The sequence below is a fragment of the Megachile rotundata genome, chromosome 9 (assembly GCF_050947335.1).
Source record: "Megachile rotundata isolate GNS110a chromosome 9, iyMegRotu1, whole genome shotgun sequence".
Classification (NCBI taxonomy): Eukaryota; Metazoa; Arthropoda; class Insecta; order Hymenoptera; family Megachilidae; genus Megachile; species Megachile rotundata.
Window position 1 is genome coordinate 17,234,253 of NC_134991.1, and position 21,923 is coordinate 17,256,175.

At 43.4% G+C, this 21,923-nt stretch overlaps 1 protein-coding gene across 1 annotated transcript in view; it reads right to left on the reverse strand.

Moving 5' to 3' along the window:
• LOC100875467 (thrombospondin type-1 domain-containing protein 4) overlaps positions 1 to 17,643 on the reverse strand; it is a 37,862-nt gene extending 20,219 nt beyond the window's left edge. The window contains exons 1-2 of the mRNA XM_003707833.3: positions 17,196 to 17,643; positions 15,451 to 15,582 (exon numbers count right to left, since the gene is read on the reverse strand). Coding sequence (XP_003707881.1) covers positions 15,451 to 15,554 — 104 coding nt within the window. The 5' untranslated portion in view covers positions 15,555 to 15,582; positions 17,196 to 17,643. The remainder of the gene's footprint in view (positions 1 to 15,450; positions 15,583 to 17,195) is intronic.
• Between the last annotated feature and the right edge of the window lie 4,280 nt (positions 17,644 to 21,923).

Sequence of the window (21,923 nt, forward strand, 5' to 3'; positions counted from 1 at the left end):
TCAACGAACTCGTTCCCGGTATATTAGGTTTCACGTGTACGCGAGAGCCACGTATTGCCCAGTCGTGCGTGCAGTTAACAAGACACGTTGAACGTGGATGAGCCATCTTCACGTAGGTATACCGCCCGCAGACAGCCTGTACTAACTTTATACCCTCTTCCACTTTCTCGTTAGCTCCGGTTCGCTCGATTTCCCGATCGCTTCTTGTTCGCCACACGCGAACACCGTTTTCCCTATTTGCACCTGTCTACGTCGCGATCCTAGTCTCATGCAGATTGAGCGAAAGCAGACACGAACAAGCCGATGTTTCTTATTGCGATTAAATCTTTCATTAGCAGAATGTTGATCAAACATTATCTTCGTCTCGCGGGCGGTTTCAATGACCAATAAAAATCGGATAGGGCAATTTACCTTACCTCGTTTTATTTCGTTCTCCTATGTAACATGTTATAATTATAACAGCTCCGTTAGATTGTTAGGTGTCAAATCGAGTTCGAAACTGAAAGTTCAAGATGCAGTTTGACGACAGAGAAGGGTCGTAGTAGATTCTGGGATGGTCGCTGTGTTATAAAAATATGAAAGTAACTTGCGTATTTATGTATTTCACGTATTAAGAACTCGAGTATCATAAATACGTGCCGTATAAAAGCTGAAATTGCTTATTTGTATTCCGTTCCTCCAAAGAGTAATTATAATCAAGACTATCCCATCTTTAACCCGATACCGAACAAAACGAAGTCCAGTTTGTCGAGCCTGTTGCTCGAGTAATTCGAGAACGATTTAATTGTGCTACTGATTACGTCCAAGCGACAGGGTAGCCAGAATCGAAACGTGAATAGGTTGCGCGGGTAGAACGATTATTAAGTGGTTAATGGCTGGCAGTTAGAATCGTTCGGGTATCGTAATAAAGCCAACGACGAGAAATTATCTCAATCTCGGGCAAGAAAAATTCTAACGAGCCTCTCCGACTTGCTCCCTTAACTCGCGTTGCTGGCAAAACGCAAAAATAAGATCAATTTTCCTGCCCGTTTTCCCTCCTCTCTTTTCCTCCGAGCTCTCCTCTCTTCCTTTGGCCGTCGCGAGCAGAGAGAAGCCAGGTAGCCGAGAAGACAGGACATACACGCATCCTGACCTTCTCTTGGCTTCGTTCGTTGCACGCAACGTCCTTCTCTTCTTCCTCGTCCTGCAGCACGATGCTGTATTCGCCCGTCGGTTCTGCCACCGGGTGACGTGAAATTATAATTCCGTAAAATTAACGTTGCATATGTTAATTATTAAGAACCGGTCCGTGGCCCTCCTCCCGATCCTCGACTCCACGCTTCGTATTTTTATGCGTGGAAGGACATGCGAGAGTTTACGAGCAGCACTCTGTATTCAGTAGTTAGTGCGAGACCTTTACAGTTCGGTTTAACGTCGAAAATTGTTAGAACCTTGAAATTGTTTCTTCGAGTCCTTCGAATCGGGACGATTGAAATTTCCGCTCGATCCACGTCGGAAGTAATTTCGAATGATTACTGTGCCTTCGTGAAATCATCGTAAGACCATGGTGTACCCATTTAGATGGTAGTGTACCGCGAGATATCGAACTTACTATGGTGGATTTGTTATACTCAAATGTTGTATCTCCGTCTTCCTCGAAATAACCCCTCGTTTCTCTTTTCCCCTTTAGCATCAATATGTATTGGAGCAGTTCACTTCCGCCGTTCCATCGATGCTATTATATCGACTATTTACGAGCACTGCGTAGCCGGATATTTGATTCTGGGAAATATCGGATCGAAATTGCTGAATTCCTTTTTTTTCTCTCTCTCCCCTCCCCCGTTCGCTTTATCGAGTACGTGGTATAGAATAGAAAGGGGCGAACGTTAAAGCACGAAATATGTATACGCTTGTTCCGCGAAAAATAATTGGCTTCGAAGTCTCGGCGCGTATCGAGCGTTCCACGGTGTACGATCATGATGGTGTATGGCGCGTCCCGTAACGTGGCTGGTTTTATTTTCAAAGCTATGCAAACAAAGACCCGGTAAGGGAACGATCGATATACGATAAAAGCTTTGAGCAACCGTAATCGCATCTGTAATTCTATATCACTTATATATATCTCATCCGAACGATCGTGTACGACCCGTGCATTGTATTCGTAAGTCTCTTTGTTTCCTTTTGAAATTTTTCTCTCGTTTGGGAGGAAATACGTAAACCGAACGAGATCGAAATCGACCACGCGTCGTGTTAGATGGATACGCGTTAAAGTCGCCACACGTACCACCTCATAGCGTTGTAATAGAATTCATTAAGTAATTTACACCGTTATTTCACCAAACATCCATAATATACTTATGAACGGTATTGTACGTGCTCGTCGTACGTAAACGACCAAAACGCGTTGGACCAAAACAATGCCTTGTACGTCGGCTACGTGTTTTGTGTGCGAGCGATCGAAAGGGCCACGCAAGGCATAGCAAAAGGTTCGAACGGCGACGTAAAAGTCGATTGGAAGTCACACCGGAGCGTCCTGTTGCTCGACGCCACCGCCTACCAACAATGATATCCGGTGGTCGGGGCTAATTATTTCCTGCTGCAACAAAGAACCGATCCACCTACGCGACTTATCGTCGCAGCTTCGCGATCGTAGCTCTTTCAACCCTTTCCGTATTTCGTTACATAATAGCAGAAACTTATGCACGGCAGACCTATTCGTTGCTGCGAAACTTGCAGAAACCAGTATTCTGTAAAGGCAACGAAATTGTGTATGTACAAGAAAATTTCTATCGGGGCGTTGTAAAGATATCTCGTCCAAGGAATCGAAAGAGTGAACCTAAATATGGAACATGCTTTCAACCTTTACCCTTCGTTTTCTTGTTACTCGCAACCGAGATCAAAGGCAACTTCCGATAACCATCGTCGCCAAATGTCACAAAAGGCAGGCTCCACACGGCAGCAGTTGAGTTAAGAAATAGTAAAGAACAACGAAACTGTTCTGTTTTCTGTAAGTTCGAAAAAGAGCAACAGGTGAACGGATTCGATTCTCGTCGACCGGTGGTACATTAAAATGTTCACACTTCCATGTCTGCTTCTCAACGGCAGCGCATCCTGCACGGCTACTCTTTCCGGCACGTTATCTTGGATCGGCGCCTTTGTACGTGACATTCTCGACGCGTGTAACCGACGAGAAAGAGAGAGATTCCCGTCCACGAGGACGAAAGGTGGAAATTTACGGTCATTAAACGGCGTTCAGAGACTCGAATCGCTACGGACACGGTGCTACGAAGCTACTCCGTCTGTCCGTCTTCCACGGATCAAACGTACGCGTAATTGCTGTTAAAGCGTTCATTCGTATTACAGCTTCCATGCAGCTTGCATCCGAGATGCGATTATCGTAAATTTCGAGGTGAACGCGAGCCTGCCCTTACTCCCTACGTGGAAATCTACCGTGAAAATTCTTTTCTATATAATGTTTGACCTTAGTTGCTTCCGCTTGCAAATCTTTAGGTTGAGGATGGAATGGCTGGAGTCGGGCATGTAGAAAGTCCGTAACACAATAACTGCAATCTTCTTTAAAAAACAAACAATAAGTTGCACGCTGTATCCTTCTATTTAAATGTGCTCGTAAAATATATCCAACTGAAAGAGACACCTTAGCGCACAAACGCGAATCCCAGTCTCGGAGGAATGCGTGACGTGAACAATAGTCGACCAGAGAGCAATCAGGAGCGATAAATCGCTCCAGGATTCAGCCGGAGAGCTCGCGCCAACGTAGACCCAGTTTATGAAGGAAACTACGAGATGGATCTCGTTGGGTCAAACACGGCGAATTTATGCCCGAGGTATCTGGTCTAAGAGACCAGATAACAGGCCACCAAGGCGGCGACTTCCTTATCGTATTATTTACGACACTTCTAGCAGGAATTGGATAAAAAAGGAAGAGGTCGCCTCGAGCCGCTGCATCTGATGCACCCGAAGCACGATTTCGTTGGCGTGGCGCCTGTCCAGAGCCTTTGCTTCGATTTAATCGATTTAATAGCCGATGAAAGCGACCGAGAGACGCACGGCGCTAACAACTAATTAGTTTAGCAGTCCGATAACGACGAGAGCACCAGGGTTCTCGACATAGATAATATTAGATCTGGTGCCCCCATTGCCCTTCAAACGGAACAAAAAATTCTATTTCGTCCCAAGAACGTTACGAAGAGAAGACGTTTTTTTCAGAGTAATCGATTGAAGCTCTAAATTTTACACAACGATAGAGTGAAAATTTTCAAGCTCGCAAATATTTTCTGAATAAACAGTTGATCCTTCCGGTAGAAGGTAGCTAGCTAAATTTTTCTTTTTTATCTCCCAGTGACACTACCCTCTCTTGTTCACTTCCGTGTACTCACCCCTGACACCACCATTCGTCGGACATCTATTCGAGTCGCCTTTTCTTTTATCGCTGTTCCGCTCGAAAAGTGTTTTCCTGAGTGTACTGCGTATCACAGGGTTCAGATGACAAAGTACACAAATGAAAAGGGTGCAATACAAAGCCGGTGTTGTTCCCAGTGTAAATAGTCGAGGTGGAAAATCGCTTTACTGTGGTCAGGGTTCGATTCTTCGAGCATATTCTGATTGTTTTAGCGGTTAGAGCAGTAACGGACAGATCGAATGCTGGTTGAAAAGCTCACGGGCATCCGGGTGTATAGCGATCGAGCGTGGACAGAGTTGTCAAATCCAATTTCCCATTCGGGTGATCCCAACTTGACTAATTTGGTCATTTGGATATTCAGAATTATAGAAATTGGAATTTAGCAATTAAGGGATTTTCATGATCCGGCAATTAGCCCGAGAAATGGCCATTCGCTGAATTAAAAGAAGTAGAAAGGGGAGAGACGCGTAGCGGAAAATCGATTTCGTTTCGTGATCGTTCGTTAATCTTCCAAGCATGTCGGTCGATCAAAAAGTGCTCGCACCGTAAAGGTGTAACGAACACGTTTATGGTGATCGTGAATAAATATCGACGGTGATTTTCGCTGGAACATAGCGCAAATTGGCGAATGTTCCGCGGTCGAAGATCGTTACAGCGTATCAAGGTACGAGTGAACGGCGTTTCTAAAGGGTCGGCAAAAATAGACCATGAGAAAACTGGAATTCGATGTGTCGGATCCTGGGCACAAGGGAACGTTCGTCGAGGAGGCTAGACACGATGGAATTCGGTTTTATCGGTAGTCCAAGTCTAGAGGCTAGTTAACGCCCCCTCGACGACCGTACAGCACGATCGGAAATTAATTGATTTAAGTGGTTGTTCCCGGCCCTGTCGAGCATTCGGATCCCTCTAACCGATACTTAGCCTGGATTCCAACAGTTTCGACGATGCGTAATTGTAAACGCGAAAATAATTTCTTCATCGATGCATTCGATCCCCGGATGTGTTTTTGAACGAAGTGTGATTATCGTGTAATCCGTGACCCGAACTCAATTGTCCTTCATTACGTATGGTTTACGCTGACAGCGTCGAGATTCTGTCGATAAAATGAAATATGACGTACAACGTTATTGCATCTTTTAATGAAAAATCTAGTTGGAATTATTTCAATTATAAACATTGCAGTTTCTCTAATCTTAAAACTTCCATCGAGACCTTATAACTTCTTACGTTGTTCCTGAAATGATACGCGTTTTATCTTCAAGTTGAACTTTCTCGTGCCTAACATTTCGTCCACCTAATAACCTTATGTCGAGACTACATAGATATCTAGTGTGAGTATTTCATAGGTCAGTATGTGAAATATGACCCTAGACAATCGAAGGTGGGACGGAAGAAACAGCGACCTTATCGTACAGTTCTTGCTTGATCTCGTATACAGTTATATTTAAATATTATTTAAAAGTTGAAAAAAATTTGCAAGATCTAGATACAATTTATTCCTCGTCCAGAGGTTTCACGAAATTATAAACGCAAATAGTGATCCGTTTATAACGAAGCCTGCATGATAATTTGTTTCAAGGATATTTCTTTCAAAAATAGGTCGCTACGATCTTTTCGTTCTTCGCAATAAGAATGACAGAAATGTCAGCAATGATGGGTACAAGGAGGTTGCATACACAACGAGGTTAAATAAACCTCGCCGCCAAACATAATGATCGTAAGAGGCGACTTTGCAATTAAAATGAATTCACCGCTGAAAATTTTGCGGAGAAGAACGCGTCAATTCTTTCCAGGCGTTCCATGCATTCCGTGCTCATCTGCGGCTTTATTAAACTAGTCAGCACGCGGACCGTGACCGTCGTAAATCTCACCGAGGGACAACTAACGCTACAGCTCCGTTCAAACTAGAGATGCACATAAATTTCAAACCAGATTTACGTAACCAAAAGTCCTTCGGCCGTTTATTTTGTCATAGCAAGCAGCTGTTTTCTATAGTGCACGGACTTTATAAATGACGAACGTCATACACCTATGTCGTATATGTCCATCATAACAAAAATTAATATAACCAGAGTCCATAAGTATATTTTAATTTGTGAGACAATTTCTTACTCTTGCTAAAGCCACTAAAGTTTTGAAGACTCTGTATCTCGTATGTAAATGTCGATTCTTGCTAATTGTCTGTTATAAAAGTTTCATCTTTCAATTGACAAAATGTCATACGTAAGAGCAACTGAACCGGGATTTGACCATGACAATATAACTATCAAGTAGTATAACTCGTGATTAAGCGTATGCGAAGTAAGCACGTTACGAATGATGTAAATCGACCTTAAGAGTTCTAGGATTCCAATCCCGAGCCGACACGGCGTAATTAGCCCAGGGAAACGTTTGTCAACGAGTGTCGTTGAGGACTCGTTAGTCGCGTGCTTTACGACACGGGCCGTGGCCTCGTTATTAATCATATTGTTTGGGAGTCTCGTAAAATGAACGACTTGATGGGACGCACGGTCACCGGTCAACCGTGTGTTCGATACGAAACAGCAGCGAGGATCCACGTGTGGGATCGTCGTGGCGCCTTCTTCTCTTCTCGACTTTCGCGTCCTTGTTGACCGTTGAAAAACGGCCTCTCGTAACGGGCCAAGGTAATGTTACTCGAAAACATATTTTCTAGATGATAAAATTGCTTTGTGGACCGAGTTGTAAATATGGAAGCTGCGTGATAAACCGCGATACTCTGATATACTGTGCAAAAGTACCAGGGTCGCGTCTTTGCCTTTGTAGGGAATCGAGGTGGTAGTTCAACGACCTTTGGGAATTTTGAAAAAGTAAGCAAAAATGTTTGGGGAAGACATTCGTTTTGAGAATTCCTAGGCGAATAGATGTGCATATGTAGAATATGAAAAATATTGCCACACGTGGTATCGTCACGTATTAGATCGCTTCGCGTCAGATTCGATGCGCGCCGTATTTTCACGGCTTGTATCACCGAGCGTTATATCTCCACTTGTCGCTCTTCAGGAACATACCAATCGCCTCATTGCGATTCGAGAATCACTTTGAAAGCAGCAGCCCAGAAAAGGAAGTAAATCTGTCGTTGGCGAAGAATCGACAGGATAAACCTGAAGTTTCCTGGTTGGAAGGCAGGACGAGTGATTAAGGGCTCGGAGAAGCTTCGAGCACGAATCGCGTATAAATAACGAGCGACGAAAAGGGTAATGGCGTACGGTCGTTCCCATCGACGTCCGTTCGTTTGATGGAAGGCCTGTCGTCGCGTAGTCGATCCTCCTGTATCCGCGGACGGGATCGTTTCCAGTCGGTTCGAAAGTGAAACGAAGCGTTTTCCTCTCTGCTCGTGATTCCACGCATAAGTAAAGACGTTAACGCCTACTCCCCGTTACGTTCAGCGAGTGTGAACGCATCTCTACACCTTGTAAATTGATCCTCTTGACCTGCTGATAGCGTGTCGAGGCTGTTACCGAGCTCGTTTTCACCGGTGCTCTAGTCGTTTAGGTATTTAGACTAATACACCTTTCGACCTTGCTTCTGAAAGACATTCGCTGGAAAAGATGTGGAGTTGGAAAATGGCCATTTATGGTAAAATTTCTTGGTACCAAGTACCGCTGTAATTTATTCTCCCTGTTCTATTCAAATAAAATGTCCATCTTAATTTAACATGCGAGCAGTTCTTTGCCAACTAGAAAACATCTAAACGATAATAGAATCCTATCTTCATTCTCTCTCGTGAATGAAAACGGGAAGCTCCGATGTGTGATACCACGAGTCGTATCCGTGAATAATGATCGCGAACGATTCAACTTTGTAACATAGCGCATCCCCACCAGATTAACGTTATCGTCAACTTTCACCGTCAACAGAGACTTCCTCGAAGCATCACAGAAGACGAACATCCGATAAAAAGATCGTTTAACCTATTTTTTTTTCGAATTATCTTACCGCGACGATACAACATAATGGAGAACGTTGTTCCAACCGGCGTGAACGCGGAAGTTTACAAGTATCAAGCATCGAGTTATACGGTTTAGCATTATTCTACGGTTTCATTCATTAATGCATCGCTGATTGCGGTACAATGAAACTCTATTATTATCTAAACATGTTCAGAGTCGAGAATTATTGTTGCGGAGCTCGCTGATTTCCCTCCTCTGCCAATGATTTCTCGTTCGAATAATGGGATACTCTATGATTCGAACGGACATCCATTTGAAAACATGTTTTGCTATCTCGTTGTGTGTAGCTGGAATTAATCGGACAGTAACATTTCGTTGCGATATAGGAGTTGTGCGTTATACCATAAACATCTAGATATCGAATTCCTCGTTTTACCACTTCTGGTTTTGAGTCACCTACAGATTTTTGCCGGGGATTAAACACTTTGATGTACTAGATGTAACCAATTGACTTGAAATTTGTAAAGGGTAGTCTTTCGTCCCTCGAAGGACTCATCGAGGTGCAGTTGAACCTATGTTGGTCCCCAGCTGGATACACCGAGGGTATCGTTCCTTTTCGAAAGAAAGTACGAATTCGAGGATCAATCCGCGAAAGAAGTCTCGTAAATATGGCCGACAGTCATCATCCAGGTAGGAGTATTGTATACCGTGCAAGCCCGGAACGCATACCGGATGCATCAGATAAGAACGGAGGCGCTCACGAGGTCTCGTAACTTCTCTCGGTCGGAAAGGAGAGGCGTACAGCTTCGAAAGCGGCATTAAACGGTGCCTGGGTCGTTTATTTTTCAGTGAGCGCGAGATAGCGTGGTTTGACGTGAACCACCGCTACCGCCAGCGGTGCCATCTTATATTCTACCCTTCGTATACGCGAAACCTATAATTATTCTTTCGAACGAGATCGTGGGCGAGCCAAGAATCGAGTCGTGACGCGTATACGCTCTCTAAAGAGCGCAATTTCGATTCCGCGTGTTCGACCTTTCCTTCTGTTCATCACGGACCGCACCTTACGGTGACGATTTCATTTACGACCTCGTTTCGCGGGTGGTTCGAAAGAAATTACCGATATCTTCAAGAAATTTCCGGCTAATGGACTCGAAGTCGGGGTTAACTACCCCCTGTTCTCTCTTAACGATACGTTGATCAAACTTCATTTTTATTTTCGCTGTTGTTCAAGGTTGATTAAACTCGCTCGTAAAAGTAACATTCGTGTTCGACTATTCTTTTGATTATTCGCAGTTCCTGTCCAGCAGGTCCAGCTCGAGTTCAATCAATCGATCGGTACCACTCGTTCAATCCTGTTTAATTAACGGTTCTGTTTCTATGTTCTGTATAATAACAGCGCTACTGTGCACGATGTATAACGTACATCGGTGATCCCTGAAGCGACGTCGCTCCCGGGAAAACAGCTTTTGATATCTTGTCGATATCACGTACACGAACGCTAAGCTGCGCCGTAGAAACGGGCGAAATCGTGGGGCCAAAATGTTTCGCTCGTTCGCCCACTGACAAGCGCACCACGATGCGAGGGAATAATTCGTTTTCGACTCGATAACGATTCACCGACTAATTAACCAATTAACCGTTTCCTCCATTGTATGTATCAAACTTGATAAATTATGCGTTTATTGGTTCTTGTAACGCGTGCACAATTTCGTTTATCGAATCGAGACGAAGGTATACATACAGCAGCAACTGGTTGCATCGATTCTGTTCACAGCACGCGTTCTCGGTAAACGTCGCTCCAGGAATGCATCGTTAGAACGTCATCGATCCGTTGTTGTTACGGCCGTCTCGAAATAGACGCTCCGATTCAGCATTTTGCCGGAAATTACTGTTTGCCGGCCGCCCCGTGCCGTGTCACGAACACGGTCTTTACCCGCCGGTGCACCGCCTGTTGATGTTTCGAACGATGTTTTCCTTCTAAAGACGCCTCGAAATCCCTTTTGCTCCGAACAAACGGAGAAAGCTAGCGGAACTTCCGCCATGGTCCGATCGTTGACTCGGCAACGTTCGGGAATGCGCCGCAATTTCAACTTCTCTATGTACCATCCTCGATGCGAGAGATATTCTCACTTTGCACCGGATGCAGAGTTCTCCCGTCATTTCTCGCGCATGACGTTGCAACAATCTACACGTACGATAAGTTGCACCACCCTGTATAGGACTTTCCTGACAAAAGAATTACCGAGAACCGCATCCTTTCGAAATTGGCCGATCACGTAGCAGTTCTCGTCCCTCGAAATCGCAAAAAGTTCGAGTCAGGTATATCGACGCGTCGTAAGGGCGTCGAAAGGTCCGATGATTCGCACGTTGAGTCCCGCTGCGAGGACGTTGATGGTTTCGAGACGCGTTGACAGCCACGGGGACGCCCTGGCACTGCATCGCAACCCCTTCAACGATGCGTATTCTATCAACGTCCGTGGAGCGCGATAACCTCGGCAACTGCATGCTGAATGAGCCGTAGGAGAAACATTGCGTTTCGTTCGTTCGCGTGTCGTCGTCCCTTTCCTGCAACAATGGCCTTTATGCGTTGGACGACGCTATTCCAAGCGGCACGAAACGAGAAAGGCCAACACAGAACGGACGATGCTCGATCCACATCGGCATGGACAAAGCTGCCCCTCGCCATATACGAACCGACGGACAACGTTTAAATTGATTTCGTGATAAGTGCGTGGAATTAAAGATGCATTCGGATGATCATCTGCCAAGACCGCCCGCTTGGTTCGTTCGCTCGTTCATTCGTTTGGAATTCAGTCTATGCCGCGCACGATACCTATGTTCTCTTCTAACTAGTTGTTCAATCAACTTGGGGGTCGTCATTCGATTTAGACAATAACATTTGCTGCCACGCCTTCCGTGAACGTTACGGGTCACTGTTTCCTAATAGACACTTAGATCGTTATTACTGTCATTATATAGGATGTTCGTAGAGGTTTTAATATATCGATACAATGTCCGACACTCGGCTACAGACTTTCTTTGCAAAGAGTAAGGGTGGAAATGCGAATCTAAACTCTGAACTTAGGAAAAGGTTAGAGAGTCCCACACTGGTAATTTGTAATTTAGAAACTTGGAAATTTCCGTCTGATAAAACTTTCAATGAACTAAATTCGCTGAATCGAAAGGTCATCTTCCTTTCAAGGAAGAGTTTAAATATAGAATTGCGGAAGGCACGCACAATAGCGCATAAATTATGAAGGCCGAAAAAAGGTCTGAGTCACGAAGCCCTCCGTCGAAAGACGTTCGCGCCGTTCGAGCAGAGGCGATTTAAAAATATTTCATTCGCGAATTGGACACACAAGATGTCGATATTGTTGGACCTCCACGCTCGATAACAGAGTCGACGAGCAATACGGAACTGTAACTTGGTTGACGCATCGTCTTCTTTAACTAAACACGGGTAAACGAAGAACCGCAAGCTTCTTTGTCTCGTTAGAAATACAACACCGCTTAAAAGTCGTTTAGTGAATGGAAACTAAGCGAAAAAGTCAGATTCGACTTGGTCCAAAGAGGTGGCGTGCAAATCAACGGAAACGCAGCGAACATGTGCGTACATAATGAGCCTAATTGTGAGCCACGGCGGAAAAGAAAAGCCTCCCGACGAGAATTACGAGGTGGTCGAGGCGCCATGCTCGAAGCAACGGACTTACGGCCTTTAGGCTCGACCCGACTTATGAATAGTACTCGTTGTACATACATACACGAGTGGACCGCGTTTATTGCTGCCTTTTCGCGGCAATTCTATCTTCTGCGCAGAGATGGGATCGCTAGCGTGCGAGCCTCTCGATACTCGTAATACTTGAAAATAAATCGATCGGTACACGCGTGCAGACACGCACGCCCCAATTGCAACAGCTGATCCGTAATTAAACGATACCCTTTGGTCTCAAAGGTGCGTTTCATTGACTCCCGAATCGCTACAGCGAAATCCTTTCGACATCCCTATTTTTTACCTCCTTGAAAATTCCTGTAATCTCGATTCCTTGCGACTAAAAAAGTCGGTGCAAACATTGGACTCGCGAATCAATGACTGGCTATTATCATTGCATCCGCTTCTCGGCAAGTATTTTTAAAGCAGATTAATTAACGCGTAAAAACAGTTCTGCTCGATCGTCAGCTAAGGAAAAAATGAAGAGACCGAGCGCGCATTGAACGTTCCTGCATATCGTAACACGAATTTCGAACGGAAACGCATTGACTGCCGTATGATCGATCGTTCTACGTCATCAAGAAGCGACCAGTCGTTCGACAACGATTAACAGTACTCCTGGAAGAGGAGGTAAGGAAGAAGGGGCCTCGTTCGGCGACGAGGGAAGAGGAAGGAAGCGTAGTGGTCGTGTTGCGTGGAAGAGAGTGAGGGAAGATGAATGAAAGAAGGGATAAAGTGTGTTTCATGTTGAGTCTGGGTCTGCTGGTGGAAGCATCAGTAAGGCCCGTGCCTTGGACACGAGGACATTAACAGTCGGTCCAAAACACGGCACCGAGAACTTTATAACGACTTGTACAAACTTTCGTTCGCGCTGAACATTTGCGAGCAATTCAAAATTTGTGTTCCAGTCGTTATAAGAACAAAAATCTCGATATCCCTTTAGCATCTCCCGGAAACTTAAAAATTAAGCTCAACGAAACAATATAAAGGGAAAAAACCAAATTGTCTCCGAAGTTTCCTCATCAAAAGTTATGTCCAATCGTCGAATGTAAAGCCCCCTGAAAGTCATCAAGATCGAGAAGTTTCTTCGAGAAAATGATAAACGAGCGTAATGATCGACAACTGTCCGTGACGAAAAGTTTTCAGAACGAAGCGGAACTTTCCCGATTTCTTAGCCACTCGTATTTTCGCGTCACCCCGTATTGTCACGAGCGAACGAGCTACGCGCACCAACTCGAAGAAACTCGATCACATGCCATGCGTAATGTACACCGCGTGTAATCCATGCATGGGGTACATGTATGTATAATCGTACGCGCGCGTCTAGACTCAACATAATTACTGTTACATGTCCGTTACAGATTGCTTATTGTTCGCGTGCTTTCTTCCTTCTTTTTTCTTCCTTTTTCGGACCGTATCTACCCCTGCACGGAGGATTAATGTCACAGGTCGTGATGCACGAGTTACTTTCACGGTTATCAGACAGAAGAGGCGGCTCTCGACTCTTTGTGTAATCGTGAATTTTATTCTTTGATGGCTGCAAAATCGCGTTATTCGTATTAATCCCTTTCGATAGGCTGGCGAAATTTGTACACGATCGTGCTAAAGCGGAAAATTTTATTTTATTTTTATTGTATAATGCTCCCATGTTGATGTAAACGAAGTTTTACCTGAACCCATTGTTCTTGATTATAATATGAGAGACGTGTATAGTACAATTCTTGGAACGTAGGAATTGTTTAACAGAAATTCGTTTGCAAAAATAGTGAAAAATTAATAGAGGGACCAGTTATGAACGAATATTAATTCGCACGGCACGAGATTTTTAGAATTGTCCGCGAATTTTTTACCGTTGATCCATTGTACGAACTTTTAGACCATTCTCTTCTCTTCCGAGGAATTTATTACGTTTTTCCATGCAGAGTTTGAAATGAATATTTACCTTTATACGCAGATCAAAAGAATTTTTTATTTGATCATGTATAATGCCGAATATGCAGAATAATGTACGATGCATTTTTGCAGAGATGAAATTTTAATACAGTTTACATCAGGCTCAATTTTTCTTCGTGTCTAACTTGTATCGATAAACGAAACGAACTGTCTTCGTCAAAGGTGGGTATAATAAAAAAGAGGTTTCATCGGACGATATCACGAGATAAACGTTTCCCGGTACACGCGGAAAATCTGGCTCACTTGTTGGTCAATCGGTAATCGAAACCGGTAATTATGCGCGGACATTGGCATGCATACGCTGTACAAAGGAGACTGCACGGATAACAAGGGACCCTCTGCCTGAAGCATCGAAAGTAACGAGGGCAAGGATTGATGTCCGTTCATTCGGTACGATGTACATCGAGAATTATTACGAGGTGTCTGTATTAAAATAAACTGCCTGTATCTACGGTACGGCACGAGGGAAAGAGATATTCTCGTTAAAATGACGAGTTATCGAGGGACGATCGTATTTCGGACCATTCTGCCACTTTTTTTTTATCGTCATCGTTATTTTTTCTCCTTGTTTCCGAACCACATGTTCGCGGTTACAGAATCTTCGACACAAATCGCTTACAAATTCCTCTTTCATTTTTTACCCTTTAACTTTTTGCCGATCTAGCTTGTTCCTCCGAAGGGACACAGAAATATGAATTTTTGTCGACGGAAGCAGACGTCATCATCGAATGGTCCTTAACGAGCGAGGTCATAAAATCGAGTCATTTTTCGTAGCCAAAGAAAGCAGAATAGCGCCGTAAAGATCGACTTCTAATCACCGCATATCGAGTATTTTAACGATTGTGTACAATATTTCATCGATTTATAAACTGCACAATATACTGCTGCCCGTTCTGTTCCCTGTATTTCGTTGTCGATCAAACGCTTTTCGGTTTTAAGTTCCTGGGGCGATATCGGATGAAATTTTTAAACAAAACGAGCATCGGTAACGCGTTTACGCACGTTCGAGCTCGTTTGCGCTCCGTGTTTAAATAACGTTGACGTACGGTGTAAATGTTTTAAAAAAGTAATCTGAACGATCTATAGTATAATAAGCTCCACAAAGCGGAGCTTTTATTTTCTAAATTTTTCTTTAGTAGTGTCTCTTATTAACCTTTAATTTACATAGCAATCTTTTTATCATGCTGGTGTGATGAGACTTGATATAGGAAACTTACGTGCGAAACTTTACGTGTTATTTCAAACATAACATTAACGTGTCAACTTTCATTAAAAAAATTATATCGACGAAGAACATGATCTACAAAAATTGAACTGTGTTACATTACAAGGTGGTGAAGTTGTGTAGAGAGAAATAGAGTTATTCGAGGATGATAGACACCCAGCTAGTTAAGTTAGTTAACGCCGTGGTAAGTAGCGACGTAGCGGCGGGTAATAAAAATATCAACGACCAAATGATCGATACGCGAACTTACCCGAAATTCTTGACCGTCATGTTGCCGCGACGTGGCGAACATCGGCGGCGCCACGGAAGTTCTGCGGGACTCCGGTCATTTCTCGATTTTCGTGAACGATCCATGAAGACTTGCTCCGAGGCTCAGGCCATCCTGCGCATGAGAAACGTCGCGATACGTTAAAGGCAAAGCTCATTTACCAGTTGAATGATATAGAGCGTAAGAAGGACGCGATGCAACACAAATCACGGTGTTCCGTGCACGGAAACCGCGGACGCCTTTAGACCGGTTAGAGTTGATCGCCTTAAGACCTTCCCAAGTTTTAGCTTTTCTCGTTGTGTAATAAAACCTTGTCGCCCTATCCGAGGTGTTGGATTATTCGACTAGTTCATGAACTTTGCTTCCTTTTGGTTCCATTGCTGACGCGTATGTAGATATTCCTTAAAAATACTAATTGCAATAAGCGTTCCCTTTCTTGTCTGATTAATTAAAACTCGAACTTAAGGAAGCTGTGCTGTTTGAAAGGGTCATAATCCCATGATGAGATAAAAAAACGCGTCATCGATCAAAACATCTTTGCGGTATAAATTGCGGTCTGTAGACGCATCAGGAATCGAGCTGGAAAATGGGGGAAAAAATTGAAAGCTAGAAGGGCGCGAGAATAAAAGTCGCGAGATGGTAATTTACAGGACGATATATTAAGTCGCTACTTGGCGAACGGTCGTATAAAGAGGCGTCTGTTATTCACGGTTTCTTGTGCACGACATCGTGTGCCTTTAGTTGTATGAACAGCTGTGAAGAATGCGCCTTGTCTCACGTTCTGTCGCGGTACAGAAACGCGTGGACCCACGATAAATTGCTGGAAAATCAGTTGTAAATTTGCCGCGGCCCATTCACGGTTCGTCTCCGAATTAATTTCGAACCCGTTTACGGTCTCTTCTCGAACACTTCTGTCGTATCGTTACGATTCCTCTGATAAAGAAATGTTCTTTGTTCGCGTTGAAACCTTGGATTCACACTTGCTTAGATAATTGCACGTCGTTTACATAAGAATACTTCGGAATTTAAAAAACGTATTCACAAACTGCAAATTAATGTTAATCGTTCCTGTTATTAATGAACTACTTTTGTTTCCCGCTTCACTGCTAAAATTAACCGTACAGGGTTATACTTGTATTATGCTGTAATTGAAGTATTTATCAGTCGTAATTGGCAATTAAATTTCTAACTTAATCGATCTGTAATTGGTTAAATTAGTACATAATAGATTGGGTTGACAATTAAATTAGTTCAGTTAGATTAATGACTAACGATTTCAGTTCTTTTCTTCGTGAAACTGATAACTATCGAACAGGAGTTTAAATTTAGAACTAGTAGTTAACTATCGATTATCGATATTGATAGTTTCGATCAATTAAATCGATCGCCATGACGATTAATCTTCTGCAAATCAAAATCGATCGATACAAAACCTGTGGTACAATGATTTTGTATTTATATCATAGTATTAAATTTTTTTTCTACGATATTACTGTAGATCTGTGTTACATATATATTGTGCATTTGATTGTTACGTTAGCAATGTAAAAATACACATCGAACAGATGAATCTTTCAGTGCCACCAACACTTAGTGCAAACAGTTTTATTACTATGTCTCACGTGTCTACTGATGAACGTAATGCGTAAACACAGATCTCGTACCTCTTACAAAATCATTCCACCGACTAAAACGAACGTTAAATTAACGCAAACACTTTGACGTACCGTCGTGCCTCATCTAATCCCATTCAGTAGGAGCAGCAGGTGGATTCGCGGGCTCACCACACGTGGTACACATATCCCGAGTCAAAACACGAATCAGCCGCGATAAAGAAATTGCACGATCAATCTGAAACTCTGCTTTTTCTCTCGATAAAGCGTACAAAGAAAAAGCACCAAACCGGTACGAACAACTCGATTTCTTCGGTCTTCGATGAAACGTCGAAGTCGCGAACGGTTCCCAAAAAATTGCACCAAGAGGAACTGGTTCCGATCTCGCGTATCGGTCGTTGTCCCGATAAGAAATTCGCGGGAAGAAAATGAGCGGACAGGTGTACGCGAATAACCGGCCGCCGAGGAAACTCCGAGGAGAGAAAAGCCGAAGAGCAGACTCACGTTTGCGCGGTCACACGGGCTGGCGCAGCCGCGACAGGAATGATAGTGGCGAAAGTGGGAGACCCTCCGGGAAATATATAGGTCCGCAGGGTGGTGGTGGCATCCGTGTGGAGGAAGGAGGCGGAGGTTCGGACGCATGCATCCCTTGGCGCCTGTATGTGCACGCACACGCGCCGCCACGCACGTGTTCGCGCACGATGCACCACCGCACTCCTCGGTATTACTCCCTCTTACAACTTCTCGCACTATTCGAATTTTATTCCGGCTTTCGGTCTTTCAAATTTTTCAAAGCCTTCGAAATTCTTGAAAGTCCCGAAATTCGGAGCCAAGTCTTATCAATGTGGAAAGTGACCATCTTAGAAATCATGAATCGATGATTTTGCAAATCGAAATATACGATAGAAATTTAAAATTGCAATCAGCATTGCTGCGTATGTACACATATATGTTTTTTGATGAATTCGAAACGCTTCATAGCCCGTCGCTATGCGCATCATTCACGTTGCACGAGCAGCCGGTGCACGGAGACGCATCCCTGACAGGCGGTTCGGAAAAGGGAAGAGTTTTTGCCTGTCACTCGTGACCCCTTTCTTTTTCGGGACACGTCGGATTTTTTCTTGTTTTAGTTGGCTTTTTTGCTACCAGTGCTGGTAGGCTTCGAGATTGCAATGCGTTATTGTGTCATTTGCGAGTACGTATGAACGCATTAAAGGGACATCAATCGTATCGCGTATGAAGCTCTAACAACATAAACGTTCAGATGACTTTAATACCGTGGTGTTCAAGTTTTGTTCGACAAAACCGAGTCTCTCAAATTAATCATTCTAAAGCTATGATGTAGCCTCACAAATTTATTCATAATATTACGTATTCATCCTATCTATTTTGCGAGCAATGCTGGAAACTGAAGCAAAGGAAGCTCTTTTATCGCAGCATCTATGCAATGACAAATATTGAATTAACAATTAGCCTCTTATCTAATATCCCTACTTCTGTCACAGAAGAATTACGATACTTTGATAAGAATGGTCAATAGTTCAAATGCAATTATCAACATAGCAATTTACTACTCGTTAAAAGGAAATACATTCGTACCTTTTAAGCTTCCAATATTTAAAAGCACCTTCGATCACAAACACGCCGTAGTAATTTGCCGGAATTAATGTATTATTCTCAGACACAACAATATTTTAATAAATACATCACGGATAAAGAAACAACAAGATCTGTCCAATCCGTTTCACGGGTGCTACAGCGCTTGCACCGAAGTTAATTAACCCGATATTTGTTCAATTTACGCGATACACATGCACCAATCGTAATTCCTCGTACGGGCTCGTAATAGCGCAGGAAAATATGTTTTCCCCGTTGCTCGTGTAACGAGACTCGGTGCGAACGATCCAGCTGGCGCCAAGCTAATATCGCGTGCGCACCGCGAAAGCGAACACGTACGCTCTCTTCTTCTAATTGTAAGTTGTAAGTAAGAGGATGCGTCGGAAGTGTTCGAGCCGACTTTTTAACGATTCCCTGGCGTGTGCAAGGAAGACGTCCAACAATTTCATTGACCGGTTGCACGGGTTTGTGCTCGAACTTCTATCGCGTGTCATGATTACGAACGCAACAGATACAAAAGAACTGGTTGATTCGTCGCGGTGAATAACATTCCTTGCGGATGTATTTTCTACCTGCTACTTTAGACAAACAGACATGTTTTAGACCGTACAAGTTACACCGGTATAGGAATTATACGGTGATATAACGCATGTAAATTTCCCATTGTTGCTAATCCGCGGTCGCTGATGATCTTCCTCGAATTCGTCGAACATATGATAAAAATAGAAACTATTTTATTTATTAGCAATAAATTCTTCGATCGTCAGACTTTCAAAAGATGTTTCATAATTTCCTCGACGAATTACGCGAGTTTCTTTGCGGGTCACGATTGCTACTTTCGTTGCTTGACATGGAAAGGTAAATAAGTAGGAGTGTCGATTTTGAAGAATTAGCATTGTTTTCCGGTACGCTGTACATTCGATTCACGGTCTCGGAGTTTTTCGAACGACACTATTAGACGGACGTCGATTCGTTGCGACGTTTATCCGCGGTCGGATTCGCGACGCGCGTAACAATGAAAATCGGAGCCACGTGGCTTCAGGCCGTCACGCCGCCGACGGTGCAATATCCGTTACACCGTTGCACCTAGCGATAACGGAAGAAAAACCGCTAACGTAATCTCGCAGCTACAATTTTACGATTGTTTGTACCACACTTATGGTTCATTGAACCGTCTCATAATAGATTATTATTGCATCTTCTGTACGTTACCGCATCCGAAGCGTCTATTTTATAAAATCGAAAAGAGAATGCTGCTCGATTAGCTTCGTTAATAAGACTTCTATTGTACCTTTAATTCGCTCGGTGTTACAAAACCTGTACGGTGAAACTTGACACGATCGAATACACGGTTTCTCGGACAACCGTGCGCGCACGGTGACTTTTCAATTTATTAAGACAGCTAAATGGCCACTTCCTCCGACCAGTTCGACTTCCACTTTGTTCCAGGTTTGCCCGGCAAGAAACTGCGTGGCGTGGGTCTCGAGATAAAAGCTGATCGCACGAAATTGCACGCGGCGAGACGCATCGAGTACGCGCGTTATTTCTCGCGAGAATCACAAAGTAATAGAATGACTCGAGGCTACCAACGATCGACCAGTCACCGTGATTACTTATAGCCACGTTGTCCACGTTGACATCCGTAATCGTGGCCGCGAAATAATAAACGAAAAACGGTCCGAAACGATCCATTAAGCTGCGCAACTGTTATTGTTCGGGGCTATAAAGAAGCGCGCTAGAAATATCGCGAACCAAGGGTATTAACTCTTTCGGTTCGAAGAATGTACGTGCAAAACTCCACACAGTACATACGGTCTACATCCGCCACTTTTGTAGCGTTTGAGTGCAGGAATTTAAAATGCAGAAAATTTAATTAAACAATTCCTAGAGCATTCTTGAACATCCTGATTTCAGTTTGAACCGAATGGAGCACCGAGGCTGCGAAACCTATGCAAAGCAAATACACGTTGAACGACGATTCAAGAAGCGTTTATTTATTTTTCCGTCGCGTGATCCATTTAATATCCCGTGCACGCTCGAAATGCATCGATAGAATTGCACTCTCCGCTTCGTTCGAGGGTAGCATAATACACCGATATGACGTGAACTAAAATTACCCCTTTCTCGATGACGTATATAGGATATTGTGGTCGCAATAAAATGCAATTAATAAATTGACGCGTGGTCGTTTCGCAAACCCGACTTTTAAACATCTGCATTCTTTCTCACGTCGAATGCACTGAATTCTTGCGATCTTTATTAGTGCTTGACTATCGAGAGAATGCAACCTGCTAACGCACCTTCTAACTTTGATATAAATCAAAGTCTATATAAATTTTGTAGTTATTTATACTAATTAGAAAGTGTTAGTCAAAGTGTAAATAATGAAATGGCTAACATTTGTGAGTTCCCTCTGAGACGATTAATATTAATTAAGCAATCATTTGCGTTTTCGAAAGAAGTTAATGTTTGACGAGATGATGGCAAAGACTGAAAAGCGTAACGTTGGTTAAGGGTGAAGAGATAAAGTGGAAGCAAGACGCGCGTGCAACAAGCAGTTATTGCCTGACCAGCACTCACTGTGGCCCGAATGTTGGCCCCTTAACTGGTTATATCATACAGTTTTCGGCTTCTCTTCCCATTCCAATCTCAGTCAACATTTACATACAACGAAGTTTCAAACGATAAGTCACGACACCGATAAAAATCATTGAATCAAATCGATTTCGCAAAAGGAGAAAGGAACCTCTTTCAAACGAATCGCCATTGGTTTCAATAATAAAAATATTAACAATGGATCAGGTTTATCGAAAATTATTCTTTAGAGTTTTCAACGAATTTAAGGAATGTTCGGAACATCGTTGATATAATAACTTCGAACCAATTTTTCTGCCGCTCTACGTCGTTTCAACTATCACTGGTCGTATATCGAGAGCAAGAGTGAAACTTGGAGAAAAACTGACTGGTTACGACTCCCATTAACCTCGTTGGGAGAAACATATGAACGTCGATATTGTACTTAGTGTGTCAGAACTATAGTTAAAGATTTAATTGCCTAATGAAACCTGCAACCGCGAGTAAGCGTTCTCGTTACAAAACCGGTAGTTTTTAGTTTTTAACTCCGTGGCGCATTGTTATCGCCGCTCACTATATGATCACTACGCCTCGTAGTAAGGGCAAGACCACCCTGACAAGCGTCACGCTGCGTTCGACGACTTAATTGTC